Raw genomic sequence first — 11,732 nt, 5'->3', positions numbered from 1 at the left:
ATAAAGGAGTGAGCAAGCAGTGAATGAGTGGCTGATGGCAAAGGGTGACTCCTGGTATCTAAGACCACAGGGCCCATGCCCCAGTATCCTCAGCCTAGGTGGACCCTTACAGAGACCAGGCTGAGTAGATCAGGCATGGATGTTTATTGTCCCGTAAATAGCAATCCTTGGCATCTGCAGCAGATGCTTGGAACAGGAGTCCCTTCTATACATCCCATCCCCACGTGGGACACTGGGAGGAGTGGGGTCTTGGGACAGAAATGATGTAAGAAGCACCAACCACTCAGTCAGGGGTTAAGCAGCCTGGACTCAGGTGGAAGCTCAGCACCAGAAAACAAGGTTTTGCAGGAGGGGAACTGAGACTTCTGTCCCCATTTCTGCATGTCTACAGGGCCAGAGTCCCAGGTCCGTACTTTAGACAGCCAGGTCCGTACTTTAGAGATCACTGGAAGCCTGTACTCCCACCTATCCCCTTCAAGGCCTCTTCACCCCATTTCACAGAGGAAACTAGGCCCACGTCAAGTGAGGCCTGGCTTTCTGAGGCCCGGTCCCTGCTTAGGCTGCCGTCACTGAGCCCTGCCTACCCCAAGGCCGAGATGGCACGGGGTCCCTGAGGATATTAATAAATAGGAGCTGGCAGTCCCTGGAGGCAGCTGGCCAAGTCCAGGCGAGGGGAGGAAGCCTGGTGCGGACCCTGAAGAGCAACCACCACCCCTCAGCTCCTTTCCTTGCGTCTCCTGGGGGTCACGATCTGGTAGTTGGTTGGGTGTCCTCCCCTCTTGCCTCGAAGGAGGCTGGGGTTATCCGTGCCATCAGGGCCCGTCCCGGATCCCAGCTCTGGTTCTGCCGGAGGGAATAGGGAGAGAGGCTGTCAGGGTACATTCACATGGGGAGCCTGAGGGGTAGCAGGGCGCCCTAGCAGCTGTGGGAAATAAGGGCATCAAAAGGCTGGCTAGTACCTCCCTACAACCTCTTAGCCCCCAGGTCAGCAAGACACTTGGTCATCTGACGGATGAGGTAGCTAGACTTGCCACATTTACGTGTTTGGCATATGAATAATGCTCCCTAACTAATCATTTTGTTGTTATTTTTTCTTTCTTTTTTTTTTTTAAGATAGATTTATTTATTATGTATACAATGTTCTGTCTGCATGTATACCTGTATGCCAGAAGAGGGCACCAGATCTCTTTATAGATGGTTGTGAACCACCATGTGGTTGCTGGGAATTGAACTCAGGACCTCTGGAGGAGCAGCCAGTGCTCTTAACTTCTAAGCCATCTCTCCAACCCGTTAATTTGTTTTTCAAGACAGGGTTTCTCTGTGCAGCAGAGCTCTGGCTGTCCTTGAACTCACAGAGATTCTCCTGCCTCTGCCTCGTGAGTGCTGGGATACATGCACCGCCATGCCCAGCTAATTTTCTGAGGCTAATTTGAAGTGAAGAATTCTGGATCATCCAAATTTCATAGTTAAGGAAACCATGATGCTAGGGAAGAGCACTTTCCTCTTTCCTTGGGCTAAAGCGCTATTTGGAAGAAAGGGCTTTGTAAAGTCAGGCGCTGCCCCTGAGCAGCCTCAGGGGACCTGGACCCTGTCAAGGCCCCAGTTGTCTGATTTCTGAAATCAAGGACATTTTCAGATAAACCCTGAGGGCCGACAAAGACTGACGTCAGCTCCAAGGGGAGTTGTGAGATACGCCCTGACCTGCACATAACCTGAAGCTCCAGCGTCCAACAGCGTACTTGCCCCTGAGGAAACTAAAGTCCTTCAAAACCCAAGGAGGGGGTCTCTTGTCCGGGAAGCCAGGAATAATATCCTTTAGTACCCCCTAAAGCAGGGAGAAGAGCAGGGTAGCTGTTTTCCTGGCGGGGTGGAGTCCCAGCACGAGCACTTGCGCTGTTCCTAGGAAGCTGATAAGGACCACTTCTCACTGAAGGCGCTGCTTAGGGTGGGCCGCTAATCGGGGCCTTGTACATCCTCCAGGGGCTATCAGAAGCACAGCCAGCAGCGGCCTACCCAGCTCTTCTATCCCTCTGCGCTAACTGTCCCTTCTACAGAGAGGGGGGAGCCCAGAAAAGGCACTTAGAATGTGATGTTTGGGCCTTTGTTTCCAATGGTCCCTCAGGCCATTGGTAGGCAATGGGGGATGCAGGATGGGGGCTAAGAGGGTAGGGTAGGGACCACAGTGTCCCCTCCTAAGGCAGGGACAGAGCTGCTGAGGCAGATGTTTCCAGAGTTTAGAGAAGCCACAGGGCTAATGGGTGGGAATTACAAACCCATTACATACACTTTTTTTTTTTTTCCTTCTTCTTCTTCTTTTGACAAAGTTCTGCTCAGTAGCCCAGGCTGGCCTCAAATTTGCTCTCCAGGGCTGGGGTCACAGGCATGTAGCCACCGTTCCTGACTTGGACAACACATTCTCCAACCTCTAGATGTAATCTCACATTAGACTTCCTGTTTGGGTTCTTGATGGCTCCTCCACATGGTACAGCCAGGTGTCTTCCATGACCCCACACAGCGTCCCCACCCTTGGGGACCATCTCCTTTAAGTCTCTACAGTGAGTGACAGCTCCCCAAAGCCCAGCTGCTTTGCAGGGCCCAGTGCCCATCTGGGCCTAGTATCAGTTGGTGCTTCCTGGTTTTGAGGAACGAAGGATTGGTTTTAACGCTGCTCCTCCTGCCTGTGTAGCGCCTCAGGTCTCAGTTTTTTGAGAGGGGAGGCTGACACGATATGGAGGCCTCTGGCCATTGGGGAACATACGGGCTGTAAGCTGAAGTGGGGCAAAAGCTAGCCTGTGGGCTGGGGACTCTTCCTGTGACCGGCCAGGCCCCACCCCAGCTGTGGGCTCCTTAGCCTCACTCCGGGAGCCAGGCACCTGACTCCCTCTCATGCTGCCTGAACCTGCCTTCTAGAGCCTCCCCTAGACCAGCTCTGCTCAGTGTTAGCCTCCACCTCAAAGAACCCTTGAGGGGAAAAAAAAACCCTGTAGACTTCTCAGCCTTTGTTCTTCCTCTGCTGGTTCACTCAGCCTTGATTCTTGCTTCTGGTCTTCACTGAGACATCACCTCCAAGAAGCCTTCCTGGACTGTCTCCCCAAACTAGCTCCCTCCCGAATGGTGACGACTGAACCCATGGCCTTGGAGGAGGTGAGTGCTCCACCATGGAGCCATGTCCCCAGCAGGTCATACCTATACTTGCTACTCTGTTACTTATCTCGTCTTGGCCTTTGCTGCCAGTGGCAGACGACACCCCAGCTCTAAACTGCACAAGGGCAGGGCTACACCTATCGGCTATTTTGGCGCCTATGCCAACAGGTGACTGCCAGAACAGGAAAGCTAGTTCACTGTGCCAGGCTCTGTTTCCTTGATGAATGGAAGGATGCAAAGTGTCTTCCTGCCCAGACCAAGTGGGAAGCATCTTCTTCATGCCCAAGCCTGTCCCAGGCCCATCCTGAGAGGGTTTGCCCCTGCCTGCCCGCCCTGCTGTTACCTGGCCAGATGATGGCTTCCAGCAGGGTGACCCGTCTGGCCAGGAGCTCCAGCTGAGCCTGCTGCTGCAGGAAGCTCTGTAAGCTAGGAGCCTGATGGGAGATCGAGAAGAGCTCGAGAGAGATCGAGAAGAGTCTGGCCTCTAAGGGCTGGGCTGGGAGCCAGGGGGGGGTGAAGGCGGATAGATGCTGATAGGCTTGAGGGCAGGGGTCTGGACCAGCGCCTGCCAGACCTCAGTGTTCCCTCATGAGGTAGGGAGGTCTGCCTCGCTTCTCAGGTGGCCGGGTAGATGGGAACATGGAGGGTGAATGCCAGGCTGAGGGCCAAGCTCTCTTGAGCCCCGACAGGGAACTCAGGACACACTTGGACTACAGTGGTAACTGCAGGAGGGATACCTGAGGCCAGGAGGGCAGGTCCTGTAAGAGTCGTGACAAGTTTATGGGAAAGCTGGTCAGAATTGGTGAGTGCTCTATTACCCAGAGTCCTCTGGGTCCTGAGTCTACCTCTGTCACCCACAGTTCCCTGTACTTTTGGATGTAAAACCTATCTTCCTGTAGGTCTGGAGACTGGCTCCACTGACTGTGACTTCTCTAGAGCTCAGTAGAGAAGTAGAGTCTACAAACATTATCCATAATCCTATTGACTCGGACTGACCCATGATCCTTTATGGCTAGAGTCTGGCTGTTACCCACAGTTCCCTACTGATTAGGAGTCTGGTTTCTTTTCCTTCCTTTCTTTCTTTTTCTTTTTTTGTATTTCTTTTGTTTGGTTTTTCCGAGACAGGGTTTCTCTGTGTAGCTGTGGCTGTCCTGGAACTCACAGAGATCCAACTGCCTCTGCCCCCTGAGTGCTAGGATCAAAGGTGTGTGCCACCACACCCAGCTTAGGAGCCTGATTTCATTGCCCTTGATTTCTTGCAAATCTCATCCTCTGTTGTCTCCAAGCTCGGAAAGTCCTGTAAACTACTTCACCCACCATGCCTAGAGAGGCGTGAGGATGAGTCCAGGAGCAGAACCTTCGCCCGTAGAGAGGTGACATTCACTCAGGGTGGGGTAGCCTCTGTAGCCTAAGTCTTCAGCCTCAGAACTGGACTCAGGCCAGTTCCCCAGCAGGGTTTGGGGGAGGCTGGAAAGCAGGGGTTGGGCTGGCTGGCCGTCTGTCTGTCTCTACTCACCATAGAGCCCAATCATTGTTTCCAAGATTAAAACCCTCTCAGCTAAAATCTTCAAAGCCTCGCGCAGCTGGTGCAACCCCTCCCCCTGCGGAGGAAAGAGACAGATGCAGCCGTGATGGGGGAGCAAGGAGGGGACCCTGCAAAGCCTGCCGGTGGCCCATGCCCCACCCAGGACAGGCACCTGTAGCCCTGTACCACCTACCACAGCCCAGGACCCTTGGACAGCCAAACAAGATGGAGGGGGCAGGAGGGAGGCAAGGCAAGAGGAAGGGACCCCTGGAGACCCTCTCAGAAAGTGCCAGTTTATCCTAGCTAGCTACAAATCATGTCACTCCGGCGGGCACCGATCGGTTTTCTCCGCAGCCTGTCACCCATTTGTTTCCAAGGCCCCGTATAGCCCGCTTTCCTCCCCCTCCATTTTCACATCCTCTGCACAGTTCCTGTGATATCCCTGGGCCACCTGCACTCTGGGTGTGCGCTCTCTCTCTCTGTTCCCTCCCTCCCTCCCTCCCTCCCCCTCTGTTCTAAAGTCTTTAGGTTTTTAATCTTTCTCTCTCCTCATATTCTTCAAATTGACTTTTTGCTTTAAATGGTCATGCTAGCATCACCCTGTCAGTGAGAGCAAGCTAGTTGCCAGTGATTCTGTTTATGCTAGAGTGAGCATTAAGTGAAAACCAAAATGTCTGAAAGGCATTGTTGCCTAAGATGAGGCTGATCTAAGGCTCCAGCCCAGTCCCCTCCCTCAGGAAACTGTGCACCTCTCTGCCAAGACACCATTTCCACACTCCGACCCACCTCGGTGAGCACCCTTAGCCCAGCCCCTCTCAGTAGCAGCTGAAGGCACAGGGGTCTTCCCAGGGCTATGGTGATGGGTCTGCCAAGCTCCTTTTCCAAGGCCTTGCAGCCCAGGGCTCTCCACCACCCCACAACAGAGGCTCATTTAGAGACCTCTCTCGGACTCTCCCTTCCCAGCACAGGGTCTGTGGTCTTGTCCGACACTCCGTGTCCCCTCCCTCAACAACTTCCAGAAGGTAGTTGTTTTCCAGCAGAGAGCCAGGATGGTTGAGACAACTACCCTAAGCCTGACAGCGTCGAGAAGTCTCTTGGCATTTAGTATAGGTTGAATGAAGGGACGAATACACACATTGTGTGTGTATGTGTGTGGGGTTCAGACATGTGTGAGGGTATATATGCACGTGGACACTTATACAGAGGCAGAGGAGAATGTCTTCCTCTTGCTGTCCATCATATTTAAGATTTTTATTACATCTGTGTCTGTGTGTGTGTGTGTGTGTGCGTCTGATCATGCCATAGTGTACATGTTGAGGTCATAGACCAACTTGTGGCCACGGCGTGTGTGTGGACATCAGAGAACAAATTGAACGAATTAGTTCTTTATTCCCATCATATGGATCCTAGAGACGGAACTCAGTCTTGTGGCAACTGCGTTTACTGAGGCACCCTGCACACCTCTCCATTGTATTTGGTTTTCGATCTTAATTTGTGAGACATGGTCCTTTTTTGTTTTTGTTTTGTTTTGAGACAGGGTTTCTCTGTGTATCCCTGGATGTCCTGGACTCAATTTGTAGACTAGGCTAGCCTCAAACTCCCAGAGATCCGCCAGCTCCTGTCTTTCAAGTGCTGGATTAAGGCGTGCGCCACCACTGCCCATAGAGACAGGGGTGAGGGGGTTCCAGGCCCACCTAGCCTTCATGTGGATCCTGGAATCCAAACTCTGGTCCTCACGCTTGCTCTCTCTCCAGTTCCTCCCTACTTTTGTTTTCTTTGAGATATATTGTCTCTCTGTGGCCTAGGTTGGCCTCAGCCTCACAACGGTTCTGCTTCAGACTCCCATATGCCAGAGTTCCAGCTGTGAGCCGCTACCCTTGATTCACCATCCAACCCTCTGAAACAGCAGTTTTCCACAAGAACATCAAAGCAACTGAGAGGCCTCCCAGTCTCTCCACTGTGAGTCTGTTCATTCTCTGGGGCTATTCCTTATGCTCCAGCTGTCCTGTTTATATCAGAAAGATTGAGCTATTCTTGGGCCACCAAACTGCCGTTTCAGCCCTGGGTACTGGGGTCGCTATAGGTCACATGCCAAAGTCATCCCTCTTCAAGGGTCATGGGAGCAGGATGTGGAAAAGGATGATCCTGGGGCTGGGGAGATGGCTCAGTGCTAAGATCATACGGCTAGCCAGAATGAGGACCTGAATACGGAGCCCCAGGATTCCCATAAAAAGTCACCCAAGCCAGGAGGTGGCGCACACCTTTAATCCCGGCACTGGGGAAGCGGAGGCAGGCAGATCCTATGAAGTCAAGGCCAGCCTAGTTTACAGAGAGAGTTCCAGACAGCCAAAGCTACACAAAGAAACCCTGTCTTGGGGGTGGGGGGCAAGCCAACCAATGCTTGTAACCCCTGCACTGGGCAGGTATAGAGAAAGGCTGCCAGCCTAGCTGAAAAAATAATAGCTTTCAGGTTCAATCACAAGGGGACAGGGCAGAGAACGATACATGGGCACATACAAGCACACATGTGTATATACACAGGCATAACACACAGAGAGAGATGGAGAGATTGATTAAGGGCTGGAAAAAATGGCTCAACGGTTAAGCAATGGCTGCACTTCCAACGGGTCCAAGTTTGGAGTTCCAGCACCCACTCTGGGCAACTCACAATCTCCTATAACTCCAGGTCCCAGGAATCTGTCGGCCTCTTCTGGCCTCTTTAGGCACCAATATCCAGGCGCACCCCCCCCCCCCACATGCACATGAATAAACATCCACTGAGAGATGGCTCAGTGGTTAAGAGCACTGGCTGGCTGTTCTTCCAAAGGTTCTGAGTTCAATTCCCAGCAACCACATGGTGGCTCACAACCATCTATACTGAGATCTGGTGCCCTCTTCTGGCATGCAGGATCACATGCAGGCAGAAGACTGTATAAGTAATAAATGTTTAAAACAACAACAAAACATTTTAGAAGGTCAATCTTTAGAAGCACTATGAAGCCGTTCTAGCATGGACGATGGAGCAATGAGGTATAATCAAAGGGCACAAGGTCCCAGGCACGGGCTTAGAGCTCTTAGCTTTATGTCCTTGGGAATAAGCAGGTGGACAAATCTAGGACATTCACAGACCACCAGTGAGAGGAGCAGGAAGCACATTCTAGGCTAAAAGCCACCAGAAATGTGACAAACTGCAATGTGGGAATCTTGCTCTGATCCTGGCTAAAGCTCGTATATATTTTTATGTGTACGAGCAGTGTACTTGTACTCGCATGCATGTTTGTGAACCATATGTGTGCAGTGCCCAGAGAGGCCAGAAGCCCTCTTGGGGGTAGGAGTTCAAATCGCTGTGAGCTGCCACATGGGACTCGAACTCAGATCCTCAGGAAGAGCATAAGTGCTCCTGACCACTGAGCCATCTCTCCAGTCCTGTCACTTTTCTTGTTCCTCACGTGTATGGTGGTGGGGATGAAGCCTTGCGCATGCCGGGCAGGTGCCCCACCGCTGAGCACTATCCCTAGCCCACCTCTCTTTTATTTTGAGCTTTGTGTTCTCAGTATATTCTCCATCAAGATCTCACTCAGTGGTCCAGCCTGGCCCTGAACTTGGGGTCCTTGTGTCTCAGCCTCCTGAGCAGCTGGGATTGCAGGCTTATACACCGGGCCCATTGCTACTCTTTACTTCCCTTCAAAGCCAAAGCAGCACCCAGGGTCCCGACTCCACCGACAACTGTCTGCCTTGCTTCCTGCCCTTGCTCCCGCCTAACCGACCGTGGGATGCTCAGGATGCCCTCAGCCTTCTAGTCTGTCTGTTCTCAAAATTGGCATTCAGAAACATACTTTTCAAACAAAACCCTGACCATACCATTCCTCGCATTTTTTAAATGTTTTTTCCCCCTCTAATTCTTAAGTTTTTGAGACCCTCCCGTTTCTCACTCTGTAGCCCAGGTTTGCTTTGAACTTGCGGCAATCCTCTGCCTCAGCCATCTGAATGCTGAGGTTACGCATGTGAGCCACCCACGCCTGGTTCCCAGTTTAGAAATACTTAAATGATGCCCCAGTGTCCACCCAAAGTTGGAATTCCTTAATGTGGCCTCCTCATTTCTGAGGGCCCCTGTCCTTGCTCACTTCCTGTCTGCCAAACTGCCAATCCAAGCACTTGCTACTCTGCCTGCTCTGACCCCAGGCCCTCTGCTAGGTTCTTTTCATCACCAATACACCACGGCCCGATCCACAGCTAGGTTTGTTTTGTCCTGTGGCTGCTGACCATGGTGTTTTGCCCTGGGGTCTGTGTCTGCAGAGCGCCTCTGCATACTGCCCAACCCTGAGCCTGGCATGCAGAGAGAGGCTCAGGGAACGGTAATGGGTTCTCTAGCCCCTCTGAGAACTTAGATGTCTTATCCTGCTTCAGGTCTGGTCCCACTTTGCCACCAGTTTGCTCTGCGGAGTGTGTCCTCAGTTTCCCTGTCTGAATAAGGGATGAAGGCTTGCTTGCCTCTTAACTGGGCTCCTGCAGTACATGACTGTGACCACATGGGGACACTGCTGAGCCACCGCTAAACTTGGCAAGCCGCTCCGAAGCTGCATGGCCCCTAGGGGGCACCGGTAGGTGAAGTGTGTCGTAGTCGTCCATAGGATGACGTTCCCACTTCGCTCTACCGGGCACCAGGATCCCTACCTGCCTCCAACAGAGCTGGTCCCTCAGCCTGGAAGCCGCATGCATCTCCTGCACAGCGAACCCTCTCTCAGGCAGCAAGCAGGGGCAGAAGTACAGGTGATGAAAGGAGGGGGACAGGGAGGGGTCCTGCTACCTCTTGGGGGTCCCTCCCACGGGTGGGTCCTGGGTTCAAGGCGTGACCTGTTTTCTCACCCAGGGTCTCTGGGAGAGTGAGAGGCCTAGGGAAGGCAGAGGGTTATTCTCCCTGCACACCGACACTGTCAAAGGCCAGGTGCCACAGGGAGTGGATGGATGAGGGCGGAGGGCGGGGAAGCAAGCATCTGGGAGAGGTAGCAGGGCCCCTAGAAGTCACGGGGCTCACGGAGGTGGACTCGTGCAGGGCGAGGACTACCACGGCTGTATCCATCACTCACTCCATGACCACAAACAGAAGACAAGGTTGGCGGCTAGTGCGGGCCACACCCTCACCAGGGGCTCTCAGGGACTCAGGGACGACAGGAAGGAAAGCATGACGCCACCTTCTGAAGAGTGCCCAGGCTGCCTTTCTGGTAGGAATGTTCACCCCCACCCTCCCTATTTTCCAAGTGCTTCCCACGTTAGCCATGGTTGCCAACGCGTGCACCTGAGACTACAGGCATGGAGGGTTCTAGGCTTCCTTCCTTCCTTCCTTCCTTCCTTCCTTCCTTCCTTCCTTCCTTCCTTCCTTCCTTCCTTCCTTCCTTCCTTCCTTCCTTCCTTCTCCTGTGTCCTTAGCCAGAGTAGAGTTCTAGGCCACAACTCTGCTCATCAGTTATCACCATTGATCTCGAAGCCTCCCAGGCCCCCACACGCATGCTGAGATCGCTGACTATGGGATTTCTAGGCCTCTCTTCCCATTTGCTCAACATCTGCTATGTATGTGACATCTCCTAGGTTTCCCTTTCTGTGGCTCACAGTTTGCTTCATATGGTGGAGTCTAGATCACGTTATCTCGTTGTCTGCAGTTCTCTTTCCACAGACAGTTTCTAGGCTTCCCCAGTGGGTCCCGTGAAGTACGTGAGGCACCTATTACAGATCTTTTGGGCAGAGCAGAGTTAGGTCTCCTGACCTTATTCACCATGTCAAACATACACATAGTGGTTTCAAGGTTTCCCTTCCCAAGCCTCCTGGACTCTCCATGTGTTTGTTGGTTTCTAGGTCCCCAGTCCTTTGAATCACGGCTCCCTTGTGTGTCTCTTTTTTTGTTCCATGACTTTCCTAAGGTCCCTTTTCTATTTTAGGTGGATGTTGCCTTCAGGTTTCCCTTTCTTCTGTGGACGACAGGACAAAGCCAGAACCTTTGACAGGAGGGACCACGGAAGTGGAGATGCAGTCTGGCCTGGGTCACCTAAACTGCCCAGCAGGAATAGGCTAAGCCACCTTGGCCTGGAAAGGCTACAGAGGGTGAGTGGGTGAAAACAGAGGCAGAGACAGTGAGTATGGGGGCGGGGAGCGAGGGGGGTGTAGTCTGCTGGAAGGGCTGCCCTGGCTAGCAGGGAGGGCCGGGGAAGGGTATGGGAGCAGGGCTCCTGTAGCATGGGACTAGGACATCCTCCATCCCAGGATCTACTGGTGAGAGAATTATTTCCTTAACCACCCCCAGGGTGGCAGGGGAGGGCAGGGGGAAGCAGGTAGAGGCAGCAGGAGGCAGGGATGGGGTGGGGGGAAGCAGGAAGGAGCAGGGCAGGAGAGGGGAAGCAGGTACAGGGCTGTGGCTTACCCAGTGGCTCTTCTCACCAGGGTCTCCTTTGGGGCCTGGCTCTCCCTGAAATGAGTCAGAGACAGAAGTAAGGAAGGGTAGGAGGAGAGCAAGAGGGGGGCGGCGTGAGGGAGAAAGGCTCACAGAAACCTGACGACAGTGGCAGAGCAATTGCCCAGCACGTGTGAGTTCCTGGGTTCCACCCTTGGGGGGAGGCACTGGGAGCCCAGGATAGAGTCCAGTTGATAGAGTCTGCCCTGTCACACAGGCGGCAGAGTCTGGAAATACCCAGTGCTTTCTCCTGGAACTGCAGAAACCCAGGCCTTAAAATAAGGGACACATGCCAGGGCTAGGGAATTCTTCTAGGATCAAGAACAAAACCAAAATGGAGTTTGTGCTCAAACTAAATTTCTGAAAGAGTGACATCTCTAACCTAGCTGTCCAGGGGCACTTAGCACTTCTCAAGAAAATAGTAGACTGAGCCGGATGTGGTGGTGCATGCCTGCAATCCCGGCACTTGGGGAGGCAGAGGCAGGTGGATCTCTATGCGTTCGAGGCCAGCCTGGTTTACAGAGCGAGTCCAGGACAGCCAGGCTATGCAGAGAAACCCTGTCTAGGAAAAAAAAAAAGAAAGAAAGAAAGGAAGGAAGGAAGGAAGGAAGGAAGGAAGGA

General features: G+C 52.9%; 1 protein-coding gene across 3 annotated transcripts in view; it reads right to left on the bottom strand.

Annotated features, from left to right (window-relative positions):
- Nucleotides 1–136: 136 nt before the first annotated feature.
- Nucleotides 137–11,732, bottom strand: part of Emid1 (EMI domain containing 1) — a 44,213-nt gene continuing 32,617 nt past the window's right edge. The window contains exons 13-15 of one of the 3 annotated variants that reach the window (XM_055623988.1): nt 11,082–11,126; nt 4,661–4,745; nt 137–843 (exon numbers count right to left, since the gene is read on the bottom strand). In XM_055623988.1, the coding sequence (XP_055479963.1) occupies nt 716–843; nt 4,661–4,745; nt 11,082–11,126 (258 nt within the window). In that variant the 3' untranslated portion in view covers nt 137–715. Of the gene's footprint in view, nt 844–3,487; nt 3,579–4,660; nt 4,746–11,081; nt 11,127–11,732 lie in introns of all 3 variants that reach the window. The other 2 variants (XM_055623987.1, XM_055623990.1) reach the window with 2 other exon arrangements.

Source organism: Psammomys obesus, unplaced genomic scaffold, assembly GCF_907164565.1.
Source record: "Psammomys obesus unplaced genomic scaffold, mPsaObe1.curated_primary_1811, whole genome shotgun sequence".
In the NCBI taxonomy this organism is placed as follows: Eukaryota; Metazoa; Chordata; class Mammalia; order Rodentia; family Muridae; genus Psammomys; species Psammomys obesus.
This window is presented reverse-complemented; position numbering and strand designations above follow the sequence as displayed.